The 26,567-nt window shown below is 28.5% G+C and overlaps 1 protein-coding gene across 3 annotated transcripts in view; it reads left to right on the top strand.

The window, feature by feature from the left end:
- LOC136074994 (uncharacterized) overlaps nt 1–26,567 on the top strand; it is a 62,274-nt gene that overhangs the window by 20,092 nt on the left and 15,615 nt on the right. For all 3 annotated transcript variants that reach the window (XM_065787175.1, XM_065787176.1, XM_065787177.1), the window contains exons 4-8: nt 283–560; nt 12,843–15,411; nt 18,745–18,788; nt 24,309–24,333; nt 24,847–24,911. In XM_065787175.1, coding sequence (XP_065643247.1) covers nt 283–560; nt 12,843–15,411; nt 18,745–18,788; nt 24,309–24,333; nt 24,847–24,911 — 2,981 coding nt within the window. The remainder of the gene's footprint in view (nt 1–282; nt 561–12,842; nt 15,412–18,744; nt 18,789–24,308; nt 24,334–24,846; nt 24,912–26,567) is intronic.

Consider the following 26,567-nt stretch of genomic DNA (forward strand, 5'->3'; position numbering starts at 1 on the left):
GTTTTTTTTTTCATAGTAAATAAGTTTAGCTTTTTGCCGCAAATTATTGAAACGCTCTATAAGTTAAAAGATATGAACTGCCATGGTCAAAAAAATTACTTTAATTGAGGACAAACAAAGCATGCGACCAAACACACACATACACACACACATATATATAAATATATTATATATATATATAAATTTATGTGTGTATGTGGGTGTGTGTGTGTGTGTCTGTGTGTGTGTTCTAAATGTTCTAAATCTAATATACTAAATCTTAAATTGTATATATATTTTTAGCTCACAGCCATATATAATGCTTGAACGTGGTTTTACTTTCAAGTTTACAAAAGAAAGACAGAAATGTATTGAAGTTCATTACAGATTAAAGGGACATGATGATTGGACAGCTATTAAAGAAGGTTGTAACGTAAATTGCTATTATGTGTCAAAGTGGATTGGAGATGAAGTATTTATCAAGGTAGAAAATGTCCCTTTCAGAAGTAATAATGTTTATTATTTGGAATTTAAGATATCATTTGAAGATTCAGAGGAATTTTGTAGTGGTACTGTTAAAGGTAATTGGTAAAAAGTTAACATTTTATAAAATTAAATATCAACAAGTGGTTTTAAAAAGAACTAGATTAATATGTGATTATTTTGCTGTTTATATAATATTGTGCCCAATATTTTAAGGATATTTACAAATAAAATAAACTATACTTTACTTATTAAAAATAAATGTTGGACAAAATGAGGTTATTCAAGTTTTGTATTTACATAAACACTGTATCAATAAAACAGCTGTTTTTATTTTCTCTAATTTTTTTAACAATTATATTATTTCTTTTTAATTTTTAAAAAAAAGCGCATAATGGATATTGATACTGAAATATAATTTTTATTTTTGGTTTATGGAATCATTAACTGAAAAATAAAAATATTTTTTGTATTTTGTTACCGCTATCCAATAAAGGACTTATGCAAATAATTGAAATAATTGCAAATAAATGTATAACCATACCAACTAATCCCTTGGTCATTCAAGCTCAATTCAATTTTTTTTTTTTTTTTTAAACACTTTCGGTTCCAACAAAGCTGCAAGCAACCACTTATTAGAGTTGGAAGTTATTAGAAGAAAAAAGATATAGATTGTAGAGCAAGATAATGATTGAAAGACAACTTAAAGGATTGCAAATTAATGAATCAGGAAAGCCAGATGAAGGAAGTGAATTCCAAAGAACTGATATCTGCGGAAAAAAACTAGAGAAATAAGAGTTTTTGGAGCACTTAGGAACAGTCACAGAAAAAGGATCAGACTTAATTGAATGAAGAGTAACACAAGAATGAATTTTAGTAGATGGCACAAGAGCAGGTCCAAATATGTTTACAAAGCGTTTTTGCACCTTGTCTAAAAGAGAATAAGCATCATTAGAAGATCTGCCCCAGATATAGCAACAGTATTCCATACAAGGCCGGATTAAAGATTTATAGAGATAGAGAATTGAATCCGGATTAAGTAAGTACCAAACTGGATAAAGAGATGCAACCTTAGTAGATGCCAATTTTGCAACAGATTTGATATATGGTTTCCAAGAAAGATCGGTATTAAGAGTTAATCCTAGAAGATGAAGAGTAGCTGATTCATCAAGTACATTGCCAGTCATAAATATAGGAAGATCTAAATTATTGTAATAATGATTGGCTGAAAAAAATTGAGATTTATCTGAACTAAAGTTCACCAGCCACTGTGAGCCCCATGCTGTAGCAGAAGTGAAATCCTTTTCAAGCTCAAATGCCCCCTCCAAGAAATCAGAGAGTGTTAGCTTGTTATCATGACAAGATCAAATGGTAGTATCATCAGCGAACAATGGCACCTTAGGTGTGTAAATATATGGAAGATCCTTAATGTAAATTAAAAAGTGTATAGGGGCGAGGATAAAATTATGAGGAACCCCTGAAAGTACAAAAGAAGAAGAGTGTTGTCCATCAAGGACAACTTTCATACTACGATTGAAATAGAATGACTCAATAATCTTAAAGATGTTATCAGATACACCGTAAGAAGAAAGCTTATTGAGAAGACCAGTTTGTTAAACTCTATCAAAAGCTATAGAAATTTCAAGAGTGATGGTCTTAACCTCTCCACCTTTATCTAATGCACAATAAAACCTATTGGTTATTACTGTTAGCAAGTTAGCTGTAGAACAAGAAGATCAAAATCTATTTTGATGATTAAAAAGTAAGTTATAAGATTCAAGATTAGAGTTTAAGTGTTTGTTAATTAAAGATTCAAAAACCTTGCTTATGATAGGAAGTTGACTCATGGGACGGTAGTTCGACCAATCAGATCGCTTTCCAGAAATTTTTGGGAATATGGATAACAGATGCCGCTTTCCAGCAGGTTGGAAAACAAGACTTTGTTAAGCACTTGTCGAATAGTTTTGAAAGTAAAGAAGACAGCTCTGGAGAACACTTTTGCGAGACTATAACAGGTATGTTGGCCGGGCCACAAGCTGTTGGAGAGTCTAAGCAGGAAATCACTTTAGATACAGAAGCTGGAGTGATATGAATGTCAAGCAATGGATCAACTTGTTTGACAGCTATATCAGGTAGAACGCAACTGGTGAAGTCAAGAGATGACATTGATGAAAAGTTCTTTGCAAATAATTCATTTTTGTCTTAAGGTGAGGTGACAAAGTCTGATCCATCCTAGAGAGGCGGAATTACAGATTTTCCCTTATTATTGATACAATTAAAGATTCTCCAGAAGTCATAAGAGTTTAATTTTTGTGATAAAATACAAGATTTTATGACCTGATAATAGCAGGCTTTGGCATAAGACAAATCCTGTTTACAATGGTTACAATGGAGTAATAAACAGACATCTGTTTTCTGGAGAATTATTTTGCTGATAGAACTTGTTTGTATTTCACATTAAAGATCTTCACTTTATACAACCTTCATGTTAAATAAAGGATTTTCTATTTACGAATCTTCAAATCATTGTTTTAAAATTGTTACTAACTAGAAAATAATATAAAATTATTAATGATAAAGAAAGAGGTTTATTTGCATTATTAAATAAAGAAAGTTGTCACATAAATATCCAATGTTAACAAAGTTGTTGTGAAAATCCTATAGTTCCTAAAATGAAGTGAAATCCAATGATATCAAGAAAATTTCATGTTTCAATGTTGTAGAAATAGGCTTTATAATTAGTCATTCTGGCATTGAAATTTTTAAAAATGCAATGATTTGCTTCCATGAATATATTTACTTAAAACATTACTCCATAATCTACATAACTTGCTGTGATACTTTTTATTCATGCAATGGAAGAAGATGAAAAAGTATTATTACTTAACCTTTAAGCTTTTTTTAAATTCTATTGTAATTATGTATACTAGACTTTTTTCATCACTGAAGTAGTAATACTAAGTTTTTTTGCAAAGTACTTAAGCAGTAATTATCACTCAAGTTTTTAGGAGAATGTAAAAAAAATTAATAAACAACTTGCTGGGAAATTGAAAAACATAGGTATCAATGTTATTCTTGTAGGAAAGATATATTCATAGCAATCCTTGGAATTAGGAAAAATAAGGTAGGCAATAATTTGATGACCTTAATCTTTTTGAGGTCAGCATCAGGTTGGCAAAAATTATTTGATACAAAGGTCTCACCATAAAACATAGAAACGAAGGTAGCAGTTTTTTGCCGACCTGAAACACATTAAGGTTGCTGAATGCTGATCCTAATTCTGAAGGTTGCCATAATGTATAATTAAATTGATGTCATTTAAGAATGATGGACCAGGAGATTTAACTTGCAGCCAGATTTATGAAGATGAAGATAATAAACTTTTTAAAATCTTAATTGTTTTTTGACAACGTAAATCCTCTCAAAACACTGTGAATAGTCAGTCAAGAGTTTCTCTCGGTAAAAAAATAATTACATGTTCAAAAAACAGTAGAGTTAACAGATAAGCCAAGAAGATTTCTTCAATTAATTATCTAAGGAAGTTAAATGTAAAGCAAATGATATGGATATACTTAAAGGAATCAGAAAATTCAATTAACTACTGGTTCCAATACCTTGGTCTAACATATGTATAGAAAAAAAAATTGTTATTAAATGAATTTTTATTTAATTATAAAATTAAATGTTACTATTTATATTGTGCAGATATCACTGAAACTGCTGCTAAAAATGGTATTTTATCTTTCCCTGAAAAAAAAAGGAAAGAAAATATCTCATTTGTAGGTATGTTTATTTACTGTATGCTAACTTTAAAACCATTTATCTTGGTATTAAGACTTGTTTTTCTCACTTTAACTCAAATCGTCTAAAATGGTGCATTACAGGATGAGCATCCAGTATGTGTGTGATCACACACTTACTGTATGCGCATATTTATATCAAAATGTTATGTTAATGATTAGTGCTGTTGAATTATCAAAGGGTTATCATGAACTTATTGATATGCTTGTTTGTTGTAGGGTTAACAAGAATTGTATGAAACATCGTTGCCCTTTGTATCCAGAAGATTCTATATTAAGACATCTTGAAAATGAGTTCTATTCTCAAGAAGATATTGATGAAGATAATGGTTATTGTATAGACTACAATCAATGGAAGACAACAGAACGATATGAGCCACTAAGTCTAACAGAAGTCACAAGCAGCCTAATTAATAGTCTAATAAATAACTCAAAAATAACGCAAAGTTTGGCATGCTGGTCTTCTCCATAAGCTTTCTTCTTATGGTGTATCCGGCAACATCTTTAAGGTCATTGAATCCTTCCTTTCCATTCGTAGCATAAAAGTTGTCCTCGATGGACAACACTCTTCTTCTTATTCTGTAACTTCAGGGGTTCCTCAAGGTTCTATCCTTGGCCCTATACTCTTTTTAATTTACATTAATGATCTTCCAGATATTCTCACATCTAAGGTGGCATTGTTTGCTGATGATACTACCATTTATTCTTGTCGTGATAAGAAACCAACACCCTCTGATTGTTTGGAGGGGGCATTTGAGCTTGAAAAAGATCTCACTTCTGCTACAGCATGGGGCTCGCAGTGGCTGGTGAACTTTAATTCAGATAAAACTCAATTTTTTTCAGCCAATCGTTATCGCAATAATTTAGATCTTCCTATATTTATGAACGGTGATGCACTCGATGAGTCACCTACTCTTCATCTTCTAGGATTAACTCTTACTTCCAATCTTTCTTGGAAAACATATATCAAATCAGTTGCAAAATTAGCATCTGCTAAGGTTGCATCTCTTTATCAAGCTCGTCACTTTCTTACTTCGGATTCTATTCTCTATCTCTATAAATCTCAAATCCGGCCTTGTATGGAATACTGTTGCCATATCTGGGGGGGATCTTCTAATGATGCCCTTTCTCTTTTAGACAAGGTGCAAAAACGCATTGTAAACATAGTTGGACCTGCTCTTGCAGCCAACCTCCGACCATTATCACATCGTCGTAATGTTGCTTCTCTTTCTCTTTTCTACAAATACATTAATGGGCACTGCTCTAAAGAGCTAGCGTCTCTTGTGCCATCTACTATAATTCATTCTCTTGTTACTCGTCATTCAATTAAGTGTCATCCTTTTTCTGTGACTGTTCCTAAGTGCTCCAAAAACGCTTATTCGTCTAGTTTTTTTCCTCGAACTTCAACTCTTTGGAATTCGCTTCCTTCATCTTGCTTTCCTGATACATATAATTTGCAATCTTTTAAGTCGTCCGTCAATCGTTATCTTGCTCTACAATCTTCGTCTTTTCTCTTTCAGTAACTTCCAACTTTAATTAGTGGCTGCTTGCAGCCTTGTTGGAGGAGAAGATGTTTAAAAAAAAAAAAAAATAAAACTCACAAAAACTTACTATTCATTCTTACATTGCAAAACATTCATGCATTGCTGAGTTGGAGTTTAGAATTAGAAAATTTTAAATGCAAATAAATCTGATTTTAAAAAGATTACCCTTGCAGTTTTTTTGTTTTATGGCATTTGTTACTTATAGAACATAAGAAAAAAATTTCATAATCATTTCTTTCAGGCATCCCAAGATAAACATTTTTTGTATGGGGTATCAAAAAAATTACAAAAAGTATAACATTATTTTGAAATTAAATTTTTAAATAAATGCTTTAATTTTTTAGTGTTTTATCCATCATTTTTGAGTTCATTTCCATTAAATAATGTCGTAAATAGAAAATCCTTCATTAATCATGAAGGTTGTATAATGTGAAGAACTTTAATGTGAAATGCAAACAAGTTTATATATTAGAACTCTATCTGAGATTCTAAAATCTTTTAAAAAAAATGCAAAAAAAAAAAAAAAAAAAAATACATATCATTTTTTTTTCATTATTAAATAACATATTTTCCTTATTTTTTTATAAAACTTTCAATGCAATAAATCAGATTCAAAAGAGAAAATCCTAGGAGTTATTTTTTATAAGGAGTTTGTTATATACGGAGCCATAGGAAAAATTTTCATATCTTTTAGGCTCAGGATATACTTCTTTTTTTATAGGGCATCAAAAAACTTATAAAAAGTGTTACATATTTTTAAAATTGAATTTTCATAGAGAAGCTTTAATTTTTTTGTTACTCTCTCTAAAAAAATTTTTGATACAAGTTTTCAACACTATTGAGCAAGTATTTCATAAGTTAAAGCTAATTATGTTATGTAATTATCAGATGTTCCAAACTATTTTGCATCTCTGAATTATGACAATCTAACTTTTTGATTCTGTAATATTTTTTTGAAGTAATTATAAACATAATAGTAAGTATGTATATTTTTTATAACATTGGAAATTATTTCAAATAAAACAAGCTTAAAAAGGGTACAACATAGTTAAATATTGTAAATTTATAAATGATATATGTACATTTAAAATAACTTAAAATAAATTTTGATAAAATAAAAAAAAGAAACGGCAAACGAGCAATGTATTTTTACCTTGCAATACAATTCAGCATATCTCCAAAATGGTTCAAAATTTTTCCCTGTCTCTTCCAATTTCGACAGTGTTGCAGAGATCAACTGATTGTTGCTGAAATAGTCACTATCACAAAACTGCATTATCTCCAGTAATCAAAAGTGATCAAAATAAGACATCGTCTGGGAGTATATTAAATCTAAAACTATAATCTTTTTGGATAGAACTTGTTGAAGTAGCACAAAGGCAGTTCCTCGTGTTTCCTGTTCGAAATCAGAGTCACCAGCAATTACGTCCAAAGTAGCAGTCAGCAATCAATTAAACAATTAGTCCATCATCAACTTGCTTCTCTGCATCCTTGCCATTTTATCGACCTATCAAACTAGTTATAACCCTACATCTACCGTGCCACTTATGTGTTAAGAACTTAGCCAGTTTTTTACTTCCACCATGGTTATGTTTGCTACTATATTCACAAATACTACGTATCTTTTATAACCTGCGTTTACAAAGTTAAACAAATTTTGAAGCATAGAAAACAGCTGCTGAACAGAAGGATGGTCAACTAGGCTACAATAATCAATAACAGCAACGTTTAGACCATGAGAAAGATGCCATATGTGCTGATTTACATTTTTATTAGCTTTACAAAAATTGCCAGCAAGCTTTGTCATCACTGATGCACCATCGAAACTTTTTTTTTGATATATCTGTAAATAAATTATTTGCTCTTCCACGCGATACAAAGCATACATCAATTAATCTCTCTTCAATGAGAATATGTAGCTGAACTTAGGAAACTTGTCCAGACACATCTGATTGAAAAGAACAGTATCTCTTGTCGAATCAGCTTGAATACTGAAAACGCCATTTTTATATATTAGGCTGATAATTTGCTTTTGTGTTTTAGCAGTGAAAATATTCAGTATTGCATCAAAGGTGTTTTTGCTCATCCAGTTTTTGACTCCTTACCAACTGCAACAGATTTTTTGCCAATCTTGCGTTTTTGTGGTTTTTATATATATATACATATATATATATATATATATATATATATATATATATATATATATATATATATATATATATATATATATGTATATATATATATATATATATATATATATATATATATATATAATGTATATATATATATATAATGTATATATATATATATATATATATATATATATATATATATATATATATATATATATATATATAATGTATATATATATATAATGTATATATATATATATATATGTATATATATATATTTATGTATATATATATATATATATATATATATATATTTATGTATATATATAAATGCACATGTAAACATATTGCATATATATATATATATATATATATATATATATATAAATATATATATATATATATATACATGTGCACATGTAAACATATTGCATATATATATATATATACATGTGCACATGTGAACATGCATGTTTTAAAAAATCCTGCATGGGCTTTTTTGAGCCAGCACGCCTCTGTGTAATATTGCCATAAACTTTTAAACACACTTATCACCCCCAACAAAGTAAAGCAATTTTTTTACAATTCACAGTAGCAATATTATAATAATATAATAAAATTTTATTATATTAAATAAGGTTGATGAATTATTTTTATTGCAAATTTGGGGTGAGACCTGATAATACATATTAAGTTCAAATAATTATAGGATAAATAATAACACTTGTTTTTAGTACAAAGTAAATAGGTGCATTGTAAAATCTAAAGCCAAGTATAGGCTTATATCTTGGTAATCAATATAACAATATAACAAAATATTATATATGGTAGCTTATTTTGTTTTAAAAAGAATAAAAAATTGACTTATTACTTCAGCCAAACACATAAAAGCTATTTTTTTCTGGTTAAATATAACCTTAAAAAACATAATGTTTCAATCATTCCATCACTATAATAATGTTCTAAATTTAGAAATGAATAAGCCAGCCACCCTGAAGCATCTTTTAGCTTCCACAGATGGAGGTGGCAAAGAGGAAAGGACTGAATTTAACTTTTCCAAACCTTTTGGTTGATCATTTGACGCTTCAAGCAATACAAATTCTTTTTTAATAAATAATAACTTATTTATAGTTAGTAAAGGCATAACAGTTCTTGGATTATCGTTTACTACTGACCTTTTATAAAAACTAGTTGCTAATTAGCATTAGCTAAGGTTGACTCTTTTTATTGTTTTTCCTATATTCTTACTCCTGATTACATTCCCTACCTCTACATATCTATTATTCATCCCTGAACGGTATACACTTCTATATTACTATATTTGTGCTGGTTCTTTTAATGATGCTCTTTTACTTCCAGATAAGGTCCAAAAATGCATTGTAAACATAATTGGACCTGCCTTATCTGCTAAGCCTGAGTCTCTTTCCCATTGTCATAAAGTTGCATCTTGTTCTCTTTTCTACAAATACTATCATGGTTGCTGCTCAAAGGAGTTACCATCTTTAGTTCCATCAACTAAAACTTTTTCTTGCTTATCTTGTCATTCAGCAAAGCCTCATTATTTTGCTTATCTGTCCCTGCATGCTTGTAAAACTTTTATTAATCTAGTTTTTTTGTTTATGCAACACAATGGTCAAAAAAAGTGACCAACAGAGTCGTCCACTTACGTAGACCTGGGAGATGTGAAAATAGTAGTAGATAGTAGATGATGAGATGAGGTGAGAGTCATAAATTAATGTAAAGACTATTTTGTAGGAAGAACAAAATTTTAGGACTCAGGGAAAGGGTGAACAATAACTCATGCTCTAGTCATCCTAAACAAATGAAAAACAATGGTCTATGAGTAAACAAGTCAATATAGATCCGCTGGTTGATTAACGGCTACCATGGCTAAAGTTATCGCACCATACAAAAACAATGAACTAAAATAAGTAGATAACAAAATATTATGTAAAATGATAAAAAATGATAGTGCAGGCAATATGAAAAGAAAAAATAGGCTAATAAATGTGCTACTATTTATGGTCTAAACTCTACATAATAAATTGAAAACTGATAATCACCTGTGTGAGGTAAAAGTATATAAATGTTGTTAATGTAACAAATTTATAATATAAAGCTCACAAAGCGCTATAATACGTGGGTGTAAGAGGTAAGAAAATGTTGGTGCCATGATAACCGATCAGAATTAAGTAGTGGGTAATGGTGATTCCCCTCCTCAGGAATGCACTGCTATCACCAACGACGTTTTTGAGAGCCGTAGACCTGCACTAACGCCACTTGTCAGGGGCGTGTTCTTGCAACAGATCTCACCGCCTGCACTCTACGTTATGCTAGTCAATATTGCAATATAATAGGACTACACTACAAAAGCCAAAAATCCCAATCCCTATCTCAGTTTTTAATACAGCTTCAACATTCTTAGAGATCTTATAAGGGTGGTAAGAGATGCACGTAGTGTGAATATAAAGAAGTGTGTTAATACATATAAATATCATGTACACTAACTCTAGAAAAGACAAACATGTACACATGCATGTATGCCTATGTAATAAAATAAATAATTTTAATGTATAGAAATAACACAAAGCAAATAGGAAATAGTAATTAATAATTATGAGTAACTTACCGTTTCTTTTATGGCAAAATATGTTTTATAAATATAATAAGTAAATACCACTCATAATCATCGAAACTAAGAATGTTTGTAGTTAGTACAAAGGTAGTTAGTAGAAAATATGGTAGAAAATGTGGTATCTCCAATAGTATGAGAAATATAAATCTTGCCTGATAAGTGGAGACAATAGCCATCACACAAAACAGACTCAGATAAATTAAAAAATGATTAGTCAGAGATAAATAAAAATACAGACATATAATCAGTAGGCAGAGAATAGTGAGAAAATAAACAGATGAGACAATAAATGTGATTTTTAACTAATAGCTTATAACCACTGAAAAATGTAATGTTTAAAAACAGTATTGTTGATAAGACGACCAAATGAGCGTTAGTGAACACTGTATACTGCAAACCACAACAAACTAACTTAGCGACATCAAGAAAACTAGATAGAAACAAAAAACCTCATGAGATCGTGATATGTCTAAACTTATCTAGTAGTATAGTTCAGTACATTCCAACCAAGAATACATTTGTTATAAAAATACACTAATACGTATTTTTGTGGAAAATTTTCGCGCTGTTATGCTTATCACAAATATGCGGTCACACTCACACATTATAACACAAATCTAAATAAATATAAAAGGATAAGGTCAAAAAAAGATTATGAACAAAAGTATATGATAAAGAACAAATGTTTGATATACTGATTTTAGAGAGATGTTTATATCTACTGGTGTGATGGTGCAGTGCATTAGTATGTACCGTTTGGTCTTGTATGGTCTTGCTATGTTTTCGTTCACTTTCAAATTGGGTGAATAGAAAGCTAAACACGCTCACTCCTTGTGTTTATGGGCTAGCACATCAGAGCCTACAGAATGGATTTCAATTGATCGAATGCACACAAGTCATCACTCTTAGCCAAAAGAGCTACTGCCCCGTACTGGTGTGGAATGATGTGCTATGGAGTGAGAATTTAGATTCGAGCACGTAGTCAGCAAGCGCTGATCCAGCGTGTATTATGGCGCTTCCAATTTAACGTGTATGTTAGTGTCAGAGTAGCCATTAGGTTATTGAGCGCTGTAATCACATCCAGTGGGATAGCCTAATGTCTGTTTTGTCGTTGTGGTGTACATTTGAAAAAGTTGGGGCTCACCAGCCACAAAGAATCTATATTTTTTTTCAACCCTTTTGAACTCTCTCCCATCTTCATGTTCCATCTTCCTGACTCAAATAACCTTCAACTTTTCAAGCCTTCTCCTTGCTCTATAACTCTATTCTTTTTTTCTAGTAACTGAATCAGAAAAAAATAAATAAATAAAGATAAATTGTTTAATATAAACGTTCATCAATTTTACTCTTCTTTGGCAACAACTCTTTAGATTCTGGAGCACTCTTGTCTTTTGAATTAAATGATGGGCTATTTTCAATTAAAATAATATCTTTCAAAAAAAATCGTTTGTATAGATTTTTGATATCTTCAGAAAATCTACTTTTTTGGGTTAGATCTACTTTTTTGGGTTATAAAGAATTGATCATATCAATTTGGATTGTCTAAATATCTAATAAGTAAGCTAATAACCGGGTTTCTTTTCATTTAGTTTCTCTAAACACTCTTTATAACACATCAGTACAAAGATCTTTACCAACATCACTTTTCTTTTCTTTTTGTTTCAAAAGAATAATAATCAAAAACCTTTTCACTTGTCATGATGTCAACATCACTTTTACAAGGAGCAGTAGCTCCAACTTCAATTTTTTTCTAAGCACTCAGCTAATTTCCTTATATGATCAACTTTTGGTTTAGTCAGTATTAAATCACTGGCAGACAGTAGGCAGTATTAAATCACAGATCATTAAGAATGGTATCTAAAATATTTTACATCTTTAGATATCTTGAAAGCATTTTGATAAAAAAGTTCCGTCGTGTCAATATGTCAAGAATCATTTGATATAGTTATTTCAAAACTCAAAGAAAGGAGAAACAAATACTTAACAAATTTAATCTTTCTTGGTAATAACATCGTTGATTTTTTAAAAGGAAGAAAAAAAACCTTTAATAAAAGATCTATTTAATTACCATAAAGTCATCTTTTCTAATTCAGTTAATTAGTCATTTTATGAGATAGTGAACTAAGATTTTTTTATAAGTTCTGACTTTTTTAATAACTTCTTTTAACTGATTTTTTAACAAAATTTCACTTTTTTAATTTTGCTTTTGAAGTTTGGTAAAAGTTTTAAAATTCTCTAAAGATATTAATTTAAAATGATTTTTTTTTAGTTGAATGGAATAATAAGACCACTTTCAAAAATTTGACTTTGTCATTGCCTAAAGGTATTACAGATGACAAAAATGAATTTTTACAGTATATTGATGAAAAAAAATTTCCTTCTTTCTCATGGAAAGATTGTAAAAGGCGTACTGGACTAAAATACTACAATATAAACATTCCTGATGATGTAAATTATGTTCCTATTTTCAAAACTTTTGAAGACAACTCTGTTATTTCAAAGTTTCACAGTTATTTTTCCTCAAAACAAAACAAAAACACGAAACAACAAAAAATAAAAAAAATTAAAAAAAATCAAAAACAAGGAACAAGAGAAAATAGAAAAGTTTGCTTTCTACTGCAAAAATATAATTTATATGATCATGCATCTAAGTTAAATATTGATGTTGGAAAATTTAAAAAAATACAAACATGCAATAATAGCTTCGTATTATTTCTCTCTGATCATAGTCATATCATCATTGCTCGTATTGTTGACAAGGAGTGGGATAAATCTTTATTAGACTGCATTAAAATTGAATCTGAGAATTGTTTAACTGATATTATATTATTTATTAACATCTACAAAGATCTAATAAATGATAAACAATTATTTATATCAGGAATTTTGGTTTTACCTACAGTTAAACGAGAATCGTTACCAGAAGATCTATGTTTTCTATTTTCTGACCAATTTAATTTTAAATCTTGTTTTAATTTTTTATGTGGAGATGAACTTGAAGATAATAAAAAAATTAAACTTTGGCTAGAAAAAATCACAAAATCTGAAGATTTTACAGTCAAAAATCGCCAAACAATAAAAAAAAAAATTATCAAAGCAATGATTGGCAATGCAATAATGTACATGTTAGATATAAAATTTTTATGTTATAAAGATAATATTCAAAAACAAATTACGTCATTGGTTCTCAATATTGAACAATATCATGCAATATTAGATAAGGGTAAAAATAGAAAAAAAATTATTACTGGAGGATTTGGTTCCGGAAAATCTGTGGTAGGAAAAGAGATTGTTAGAAATATTATTAAAGAAGATAAATCTGTAACTTTGTATTACATATGCTGCAATCATTTTTCTTTGTATGAGTATGAAATGGATAAGTTTATTAGGGATAGTTTATTTCAAAATAAAACTACTAACGTTACCGTCATTTGCGATAACTTATTTCATTTATGGAATGAAGTAAATAAATCTCAAGACAAAGATGAAATTTCCATTCCAGATTTACTTGAGCATTATGCAGCTGAAACAATTAATAAAGATGGAACAACAAAGAAGATAACAACAGATGATGTGTGTTTTGTTTTAGAAGAACTTTCTGATGAATATTTTAAAGAAGAAGATGTAAAGAAATTAAATAAAAATTTTTTAGAGCCCTCAAATAAATTAAATAAATGTTTAGTGGTTTTTATTCCTGAAAGTATTAAAAAGAATAGTGAATTAGTAAATGAAATAGCAACTGATAAAATTAACATACAAAAAAGTTGTTTCACTGAAGAATTTTTAGGAAAATCTATGAAGATTGTAACTCTAAAAAAATCAATGAGAGTAACACAAGGTATTAAATTGTTAATAGATAGTTTTCAAAAAGCTATTGAGGAAGAACAAACTGTTATTAGATTTTCTAGTGATAACCCGAGTAATAGGCCAGAACAAAACTCAAAAGTAAAAACATTTAATGATAGTGGATTAACAGAGGAGCTTGGTGACAATATTAAAAGTGAACATAAATTAGATATGAATCCTAATAAATTAACTATTGCAGAAGGTTTAATTCCAATTATAAATGAAACAACAAGAACATATTATGAATATGATTCAGATTCTTTGCATAAATATATTAAAAGTGATCCTAAAGGTTCAAATAGCATAGAAATAAGCTGTGTATTTGATGAAACTGACTTCGGACATTTCATTAAAGGGAAAAAACCAAAGTTAATATATTTTCCATTTTCAAACATTGCAGATATAAATTCTGTCCATCTATTATCAGATACACTAAGTAAACATTGTATTTTTGAAAATGGACCAAGAACAGTTGTTATTTGCAACAACATGGATGAAGTTATTTCAGTTTCATATGCAATAGAAATAGCTAAAACAAAAAATAATAAGTTCACAGCAATAACATATACTCCATATTTGCGCAAGTATACACCATCAATTGATAATAAAAAAGCCGTTATGGAAAAAACAGAGATCAATCCTCATACTTATATACTTGTAACTGATTACAAAGGGTTTTCTGGAGCAGAATCAGAATCTGTTATTATATTTGTAGACCCAAATGACATTTATCTTCGACACACTGTTATAAATGCCATGGCCAGATCAAATTCTCATTTAACATTTCTGGTTTTGGGAAAAAATGATCTAAATTCAAATCTGTTGAAAAATACTGTTGGATGGATAATGACTAAATGGACACCCGAATTGATTGAGAAGATTGAAATTAAAGAAAATAATTGTAAATTAAAGAAAATAACTGACAGAACTGAAGAATTTGAAGTTTACCGAAAGGAAGAAAAATTTAAAATTAACATGGAACATGATAATATGTGAGTCTTTTTTTGTTTTTTAATTTGTGAATAGACATTTATGCTTATGTTTGTTTTTTTTCAGAACTATTTTTAATAATTTATTTTAATATCAACAATAAAATGTGTGTTTGAAATCACTACCAAATTGTTATTAAATTAAATTAATTAAAATAATACCTTAATGTAAATTAGCATCAATATAGAGCCAATTAAAGAATTTTTTGTAAAGGGTCTGTTATAGGGACCAAAGGAAGAACTTTTAAAATCACCGGGGATGAAGAAAAATATCAAAGAAGTAGAATTTTGTCTTTTCAAAGACAACTCAAAATCATAAAATCAAAAAATCGCATATTGTTAGAAAAAATTGTATAATTTTGAAAACAAAAGCTTTATTGATGTCATAAGCAATAACCCTAACCTCTTTCAATTCTTTCAGTGCACAGTAATATCCCCCTTGAAAATAATGCAGTTGAACAGGAAGTTTTATTCAGATCAAATTTGATTCAAATTCAAAAATTTCTTATAATATTTAAGATAAGAAAAATATATATAAAATATATAATATATAGATATATAAAATGCTTATAACTTAAATGTCTCCTGATAATGGCTATGCAACTTTTCTTGTTATCTTCTAATGTGGGTACAGCTCTAAAACTTAGTTTAATGTTTCTGAGGCTGTCTAGTAGTAAGGTTTTCTGAAGCCTGTATTAGCTCTCAGAGAGGCTGATTTCATCAACAGTTGCAAAATATCAGAGAATTAAAAGTGCCATGAGTGCCAGAGAGTGCCATGAGTGCCAGAGAATTAAAAGTGCACATAATTGGTATCCCTGTTAATGCTTATGGTGTGCATTGTTACGATAAGTTACGATTTAAATAGCAAGGGTTAATTAACAGGACTGAAAACATTGCATAGCTCATTGCTTAGGAGGCTGTGCTTGATCTATGACTCAATTTCTCTTTAAACTTAAGTCATCCCAAAAGTAAGGCAAAATAATAAACATAAAAAATCAGCCCCACCACCTAACCGTTTTTATATAGTTTTTACAAACATTTGTGGTCTGCGAAGCAACCTTATATCAGTTGAATCTTTCCTCTTGCAAAATTTAACAGTGAGAGTAATTTAAATTCCGCATTCCTTTACCCCTCTGCCAATATTGTTGTTATTGGTGACTTGAATGCTCATTTAATCAATGCTTATTGATTCTCTTGCTCTACGACTGACTTGCTAACTTCTCTGTCCTAAAATTGTTTTTTTCATTAAATAAGGCAAAAAGGCTGCAGCTGTAGCATTTGACATATCTAGAGCTTAAGTTATGCTGAAACTAAAAAATTTAAGTTATTTAAATGCTTAGTTCAGATGCTAGTTTCATTGCTTGCCTTTCAATTTTTTCCAGTTCATATATTTTTATTACTCTGACTCCATGCTGGAATCTGTATTATACAAATACCAGCATAAATTGTGTTATAACAGTGTATAACTCCTTTACCAAAACTGTTTATAACTCCATTACCTTATGTAAAGTATTTTTTGATTATGTATAAGATTCTTCGTGCTTTACATGTAGCTACTTTAACATGATCTTTCCATTTCAAATTGAATTAAAATTTTTCACCTAATTCACTTTCTTATATTGTTGTTTTTGTAGTAAATTTTTGAATGTCATGTTTCATAGATTAGTTGTAGTTATTTTTTTTTTTTTTTTCAAATATTTATAACATTGCACATTCTTATGGTAAAGTCAGTTAACCATATGTTTGACCATTTAATTAATAATGTTGTTTTGCAAGTTATTAGAAACATTGTCATCTTTTATTACATATTGACTTTAGAATCATCTGCATATAATTTTTTGATGGAAGTTGTGCATTTAGAAAGATTATTTCTATATCTGATAAATCAAATTTGGTAAAGATATCGGGTAAATCATCCATAATTTTTGTTTTAAACTCTGTTCTTAACCTTAACCCATAACCCTAACCCATAATCCTAACCCATAATCCTAACCCTAAAGCTTGCTTTCCTTCTCTTCAATTTAAAGTCAAGCTTCAACTTCTCCACATTTTTCACCGTCTTGACAGACGGTGAAAAAAGCAGTTGCTTTATTAAACATTGATCATTTTTTCATCTTTTTTATAAGAACATCTCCATTAAAAACTAAAGTCCTTATTATTGCAAGGAGCCAATGAAAAAATGTCCTGTTTTATGTTAAGCTCTGTTATTCTCATTTTACTAAATCTTATCTCAATGTTAGGTTCTAGAGAATTATGGTTAGTCATCAACAATGTCATTAACTAAATGTCATTAACTAAACAATCTCATTAACCAAACCAAAAATGTCATTACCTAAAGTCTAACAATTAATTTAATTTAATTTAATTTAAAAACTTTATTTTTTGTTGATGGTTACAATAGTTTTAACAAGAATAAACTAATTAAAATCAACACATTTAACAATTATAGACAATACACACTCACATGAAAATCGTTAAAAACAATAAATAATAAATAAATTAATTTTTATAATCAGAAATGTGTAAAAAGCAATTGTGATCATGATACACCTAATTCAAGCCCTGAAACAAAAGTTTCAGGGCTTGAATTAGGTGTATCTGTAGTATGATGTTGAATTAGGTGTATCTGTAGTCTGATGTTAAAAAAGAATGACATTCTTTTTTAACATCAGACTCCCCATAACACCATACTTCTAATAACTACTTTAATGGTGACTGGAATTATTTTTTTTTAAATGCGTTTTATTTGTGATAGCCTTTGGGTTTTTTATCATTCTATTGACAAATATGCTTCTAATTTTTTATTACCTCACTAAGGTAACACTGAATATTTGCTAAATATATTTCCTCAATTTCCTTTCTCGATTTAACCAACTCTACATACTTTCTGATACCACTGACAAATAGATTGATCTTCTTCATAGATATACATTCAATAGAGAGACATTCTTATCACTCCTACTACTGTGTCTAAAGTGATTTTCAAAGTGTTAGCAGCTTACTGTTCAATAAACATATGTCATAGCTTTACAGAAATAACTACTCTTTAAAAAATGTTACAAGTTTTAAATAAAATCAATTATGCAAATTTTAAATAATTACAGTTCTTACATGAAGTCTGTTCGTTATTTTATCTTTTAAACCAGAATTACATTTATTACCAATATCTTAAGCTTTTTATATACTCTATGTTGATGAAAAGTCACTACTAAATGTGCACTAAGTTGATAATAACCTTGTTAATACTAACTTATTTAATTAATTTAATTGTCTTTTTTGGTTATATGTATTTTTCACTAAAAATTCATTCTTACATTATTTTTAAACTTGATTTAGGAATGCAAGAAAGGCTTCTCAAACTGTAGAACTTGCCAAAAAAGGTTGTTTTTATTTGTGTGTTGTTAATAATGTAACAAAGTTACAATTAATTCTAATTTTATTCTTATTCAAATTAAAATTTTTTTTAATTTTTTATATTTAATTACTTTCATTAAAACATTAAAGACTGTTTAAAAAATTTACTAATTAATATTTTTGCAGATAACTACATATAAAAGTTATAAAAAGCTATATTCGTAAGAAAAGTGATTTTTAGAGATTTTCAATTTCTTCAGGATCTTTTTCTGTTTATTTTTCCTAGAAATAAATACAAAAATCCATTGCATTACAATCTGTAAAATATATTTTATATTGCACTTTTTCCAAAAAAATAAAAATTCATTTTTCTTATTGCATTAGTCATTTTCTCATTGTTGATTCTAATATGTTTTATTTCTAATTTGTTTTATTTTGTAAAGTGTCTTTGTGTTTTGTCAAATTCTGACTTGATTTGAGTAATAATAATGTCTAAGTGTTGCTTTTCTTTTTATAAACATTTTGCTGCATATTGGTTTCTTTATTATATTGGCAGCAGCCTTGTGTGACAACTTTTATGTTAATAACCTAATGTTTTAGGTAGGACCCTTAATATTTTTTTGATCATGAATCAGTATTGCAAGTTTTTCTACTAAAACTTGCAATACTGATTTATGATCTTATATTATAAGAATTAATGTCAAGATAAACTTTTTGAAGAGGATTATGAGATATGAGACAGGAATATGGATATAATGAATTGATTATGAATTAGTTATCATGGAATTATGAATTGATGGTTTTCATGGATCCTGATAAGAGCATCATCTATGAATCATTTTTCAGAAATTGTTTCGTAAGAGTTAATTAGTTGTTAACTATAAACTAAAAAAATGTATCTGTCTCTCTGTACTGACAAGGCAGGACACCACAGTTTTAGTTATTTTTGGTCCATTTAATTGTTATGAAAAGATCAATATATACTTAAATTACCAGTAATTCGAGGATAAACAGAAAAATTACTAATTTTTAATATATTTGCAGATCATTGCTTTGATTAAATATTTTGCAAAAATATATATTTTATGATATTAATTATGCTAATTTCTGAGAAAAGTCTACTTGATATTTTGATAAAATCATTCAAACAACTTCTTCCTCTAAATTTAACAGACTGTTAAAAAAATAGTTATAGCTTTGCACATCACTTTGTACTTTTTAAATTTATTATAAATTGATTAATTTGTGATTTCAGTTTTCATATTGTAGCTGATTTTTTAGAAAGTTTTGATTTTTTAGAAGACCCTGAAATATAATTATTTTACTTTTAACAGATGTTGGCTAGGCCCCTCTTGTCCCCTTAGAATTGAAATGTTTGTTTAGAGGTTTTAAGTTACATAAGTTTAAAAGTATTTTCTATTTAAACTTAAAAATATGTAACTGGCTATTTTCAGGGGTGGCGATTCCAATGAAGTTATCAAAAAATGTAAAAAATTGTTTTTTAAGTACCTGTATTTATCAATTTAAATAAATTTTGCTTTGGTGTGTCTTGATATAATAAATAAAGTGGGCTTGATAATATAAAAAAATTTTTACACATCCTTCTGTATTCATTGATCTTCCAGAAAATATAAGGATTTTGATTTCCTAGTATATGGATTTCCATATATGGATAACATCCCCACTATATTTACTGTTTTCCAAATAAACTAGAGCTTTGAAAACTTCAGCAAGTGTGTAGCCCTGATGAATGTGAAAATTTAAATTGTTTTCAGGGCAGATGACCAGAGGGTTTATAGGGCCGGGGCACTAAGGACCATGCTTTAATTTTTTCAAAATTTTTTTTGCCATTTTTAATAAAATGAATTATTAAAGACAATATTTTTAAAGATAACTTTATAAATATTGTCTTCAAAAATCTTTTTTGGTTTATATTTGTTTCATTAGGCTTTTGATCATTCTGAATTCAATGATCTTTCTTAAAGTGTTTTAAGAAAGTGCATACGTTAGTAAGATTTTTGATTTGCAAGTATATCGATTACAAACAGTCATCCATTTAAAGTAATAATTTAAACAGAATTTTACATGTATAATTTAAAACTTTTTAAAATAAAAAGAAAAGACAGATCATCATTGATCTGTCAGACAGCAACAGTTAAAGAATACAAATTAATGTTATTAAAAAAAAATTAAACAAGTTAATTGCTCATCCCTACATTGTATTCCTTAAGCAAAATACTTTGGGCAAAAAAAATGAAAAAGTTGGCAAGAGACTGTTGTATCAATTTTTTATTAAATTTTACTACAATTTAAAACGCTTTTTTTTTTTAACTTACATATTCAAATGGCTATTGCCGTTTTAATTTTTTATAAATTTTTAAAATATCTTTAATTATTTTACTTAGAATTTAAATAAATAGATTGTTTTGCGGTTGTTGTTTTTTTTTATTAGTTTGTTAATCTATATTTAAAAGTTTGTTTTTCCGCATTTCTTTTTAAATGTTTTATCTTGAGTATAAATAAAACATTGCTATTTTTATTTTAATTATTTTGTTTAGACATTAGTTTTGCTGTATTTTATTGATTTTTTTATTTAGAATATAAATAAATTATTTTATTAAAAATTAAAATCAAACATTGCCTTTTTTTTGAAGTACTTTTTTTAAGATGTTCGTTTATAATAAAATAAAAAAATGTTTGTTTTATGCTGTTTTTATTTTAATTATTTTATTTAGAAAATAAATAAAATGTTTGTTTTGCCGATTTTATTTTATTTAAATATAAAAAGAAACTTGCCATTTTTTTTTAAATTTTTTTATTAAGAGTTTTAATGAGTTGTTTGTTATTAAATTAAAATGAATTAAATTTAAAATAACGGGTGATAATTAAGAAATGAGAATTTTCATGTCGGGCTATAATATAAACAAATGTTTAGAAAATGAAAATTATATTTGTTTTAATTGAAGGTACATCACATTGAAAGTACTTATCTTTAAGAAAAGATTAATGAAGATTTGAATACGGTCCATCATCAGCAGTTCGACGTAGTTTTGTCATGATGTTGGAACAGGAGCATTGTACAGCATTTATATCGGTTTGACAAATGCATCTTTTGGTTTGGGTAATCAATTGTTTGCAATTATTCGCTCTCCAGTTGTTTTTATATACTAACGAACTTAAATATCCAAAGAAATCTTCAATTGGGCAACATTAAGGCAAATTTGTCAGATTGCAGTTTTTTGGTACATATGGGATGTTTTGGCTTTCCAAGAAGACTTGTATTTTTTTGGCGTAATGCGATGATGCTTTTTTTGGCGTAATGCGATGATGCTTTGTTTGGCCAAATCAAGTAATTGCCATCTGAATGATATTTTTTGAAGAAATAGAATCAATATTTTATTCTAACATTGATTTTGGTATACTTCTTGATTTAGAGCGAAACCACCTGGCTTGAACAATGGCTTGGAAATTCCCCACTCAGATATGGCGATGTACGGCATTACTTTCTGTTCAAACTTGTGTTTATATTTGTATTTTACTTTTGTAGGTGTTGTGGAACTTTTATCTGCATAACATTGATCATTTCCTGGAACTTTTGCCATCTAAAACAAAACATTTTTCAGAGTAATTTCGGGTCATCTAGCAGCATTGAGATTTCACTGTTGATATTTGTTGCTCAGTGTATTTCGGTGCTATCCTTTTTTTTCGGCAGTCTATTTCCTGTTTTTTCAACATTTTGCAGATATAAAGCTGCGTACACTTGAACTTTTCTGCAGCATCTTGTTGACTGATTGAATCATTGTTATTGAAAGCACCATGAAGCAAACAAAGTTCCTTCTTATTGATTATTTTAGCTGGTCTTCCACTTATACGATTGGTTATTAAGGATGCCAAAATACAGTAAATAGGTGAAACTGGAACATTTTTGTATTTAAAATAATTTACAGTAAACTTTTTTCTGAGATTTTCGTGCATTTGATAGAGCTGTACAATGTGCTTGCTTAATACATTTTGTTTTGACCTCATTTTAAACACAACTGAATTAGCTGATGCAAAACAAAACATAAGTTTGTAAACAGTGAGAGTATAGTTTCATGTAAAAGTAGTGTTTTTTTTTTACTTTTGCGGTTTGATTTCAGAGTGTTAAAATTACCCATTATAACTCAATTTAATTTAGTTTTGATGTTAATTTAATTTTTTAACTTTCTGTATTTGTTTTTCTATTAATTACTGCTCGTTAAATCTACTGCTAATTTTACGAGATCAAACTCTAAATTTTTTTAAAAGTAGCCGATTGTTGATTGTTGATCGGTTCTTATTTCAAGCACTGCTACATGTTTGTGATTTAAGATGAAATCTAAAGTTACCATTGGTGCCAATGTCAATACATGTTACACCTCGTTGCCCTCTATTTATTAAACAAATATGACCAGCTTGAAGAAAAGTTGTTTTGTTTCTTGTCAGAAGATAGTGAGCATGACACTGGTTTTGTGTATTAGGTTCAATGAATATAGAATGATGTGCAATTTTATTTATATCATCAAAGCCACATGAGTTTCTTGAGAATTAAAAACAGGTATATAAAAACTTGCCTAAATTTATTTAAATTGATAATTACAGGTACAAAATAATAAATTTTTACACTTCTGATCATTTGATTGGATTCATCACCCCAATAATTAGCAAGTTATATATTTTTAAAAAAAAAGATCAAATATTTTCAATGTTAGTGCCTTGAAACCTCCAATCAAATGTTGCAGTTCTGAAGGGACAAGATCTGCTTAAAGTTAAACAGTCATATTTCAGGATCTTCTTGGAGCCAGAGGCTAAAGTTTTCAAGGAATTCTGATTTTTATAAGTACTCTTAAATTTATAAAAATCAGCAAAATCTTATATGTATGTTAACATGTCCTTTGTCATTTGACTTGGAATTACCCAGTTGTATAAGCTAGGAAACATGAAGATGGTAGAGAGTCCAAAGGGTTAAAGTGTTGTTAAAAACTTGCAGGTACAGATACAGTAACAAACAGGGGCTATTTTATAAAATTAATTTGGGCGGCATCTAAATGTCACTAAAATGTGTTCAAGTCTGTTTCAAAATGCAAAAAGGATCTAGAATAGCCCCTGCTAAATAAGACTTTGTGGAATGACAAGTCAAGTGAGATTAAGTTAATGGTACTAGAGATGATAGCTAACATGATTTACAGAAAAGAGAAAGAATATGTATTTTGTAATTATATTTTGTCTCTCATTAGTTTACACTGTACATTCTACCCTGTTTAATTCTATTTTGTCTTCCTGGATAATCATTGTTAGTGACACACATAACAGTGTGACTTGTGAGTGACACTAATGATAAGAAACACATGAATGTTAAAAATGCAACAGTGGATTAAAATACTTTTATCTTTCTTATTCAGTTTTATAATTTAAAATAAAAGATATAAATTTAAAATATTCATCTCGATAAGTCAAGTTTAGTTGACTGAAATAATTAATTTTTTTTTTTTTATTAATTATAATATAAAAAGTTTAATAATTTTTAGGGAAATCTGATACAAAGAAAAATGAGTAAGTACTTCGCAAATATTTGTTTGTAATAATATTAGGAATATCTTCACATTATTTATTTACATTTGTTGTTGTGTTATGTGTTTTTTAAGAAATTATTTAAAAAAAATTTTTTTTGCATAAATTTTGAATCCCTGAACTTGATACTTAGACATTTTTTTCTATTTTTTTAACATTTGGAGAATAGTTTATTTTTATTTATTATAAAAGAAAAGTATTTGTTATTTATCAGAAGAAGTTTTATGATGGTTATTTTTATTTTTCTCTATTATTATTATTATTATATATAGTCTATTACTCTGCCATTGCGCCAATAACAGAGCAATAAAAATACAAGCATAAATAAAGATTATAATGTTTTTTGAATTTCGATATTTTCGATATTGTAAGGTAAATTAAGAAACAATTAATTTCTTTTATTTATTTAACAGTTAATAAATTTTAAAAATTTTTCTACTTATTTATTATTAGATGAATTAAATTTCATTTTTTATGTTTGCTTTAATTCTTTAGATATGAAAGTACAGCTTTTGAGTTGGCTTTTGGTCGAAAATCAGAAAAAGCAGAACTTGAGAAAAGTAAGTTTTTTTTTTAAAGATAATTTTAGTAATAATAATATTTATATACTCAACCAACAATAATTCATTGTTCCTGTGAGGAATCTATACTGGCTTGGATATGATAAAGTCTCCTAGGCAAAAACTTAGGAGGTAAGTAGAATAATTGTGTTGATTAGCCTTGCACGCTTTTTTCATCTATTACACTAGCATAGATGTAAACCTATTTTGCTGGATCTTCTTGACTTAACCATTGATTTTTGCTTCTGCCTTCTTCATAATGGTCATGCACTTCTTCCTGTCATCTCCTAATGAGGGCAAGAGCTAGCTGTAAAATATCTGAAAATTACAGGGCTATGTTGCATATGCATGTCCCTGTTAGTGTTTTTGGTGTGCTTTGTCAGGGCCATATGAGGAGCCCTAAATAGTGACATTTGGTTATTTAGCAAGACTGAAACAACTGCCTGGTTCATTCCTTGGAATGCAATGCTCTATCTATAAATAAGTCAAGTTTTCTTTAACCTAAGCCATACTTAAAGTAATCCAAAATATTAAAAAACCATCACAACCATCTAACTGTTTCAATATATTTTTTACAAACATTCATGGTCTTTGAAGTAAATTTCCATTAGTTGAATCTTACCTCTTGCTAAATTCACCAGACTTACTTGCTATTTGTGCGACTAATTTAAAATAGCTATTCCCTTATTAGATTTTAATATTTATGGCTACTATCCTTTGCTTTGTAAAGACTCCAAAAAAATATATATTAGGGCATATATTCAATCATCAAATTCATTCACCTATTCATTAGGAAATCAGGCTTAAAACCTCAGGCCATTATTTTGTATGTTCGCTTCACACCTCTTCTCTCTATTTTATTCTTTCTCTTTAGTTTTTATTGTACCTTCTTCTTAAGACTGCTCTTTTTAGTTCTTATTTCTGATAAAAAAGTTTTCCCTTTTTATTAGCCGTTTCTTTTACCCCTCTGCAAGTATTGTTGTTATTGGTGACTTTAATTCTCATCATACAAATTAAATAAAATCAAACATTCTGTATTGGGTCAGGTCTGAATAACTTACCCATGTATAAAGCAGAACTATTTTCCTAATTAGAATTTCTAAATCTCTAACATGTTATCTTAAATTTATTAACTTTTTCTAATCTTCTCATTCTACAGCTGACTTGCTAAGTCATGCGTCTGTTCTGATTAACTCTTCCATGGATAAAACATAACTATTTGCAGAGAACTTTTCTTATAATTCAACTATTAAATCTAATGGGCATACTCGTCTTGCCATTTTAGTTAAACAGGTTAACCAGTTGTTAGACATCCAAATCACTCAGGCATTCATTGTTAAAGTTATTATTGCTAAAATTATTTCTCAAATAAACTCTTCCTTTACTTATAGTTCAGACTCTTACAAAAGTGTTTTCTAGAACTCTCTTCAATTCTTTTTTAACTGTTTAAAAAGAGCTTGACTAAATCTTATTTTCCTGCTTGCTGGAAAATGCCACCTGTTGTTCTAGTTTTTTAAATCCAAGTTAGATTGGGATCATACTGTTCACTTGGAAGAGCAGTATGATCCCAATCTAACTATTTTCCAATCATTCTCTCTATTCTTACCAAATTCACCAAATTTTTTATCAAAGACTCTTTGAGTCTTTGATAAAAAT

Source organism: Hydra vulgaris, chromosome 01 (assembly GCF_038396675.1).
Source record: "Hydra vulgaris chromosome 01, alternate assembly HydraT2T_AEP".
Lineage (NCBI taxonomy): Eukaryota > Metazoa > Cnidaria > Hydrozoa > Anthoathecata > Hydridae > Hydra > Hydra vulgaris.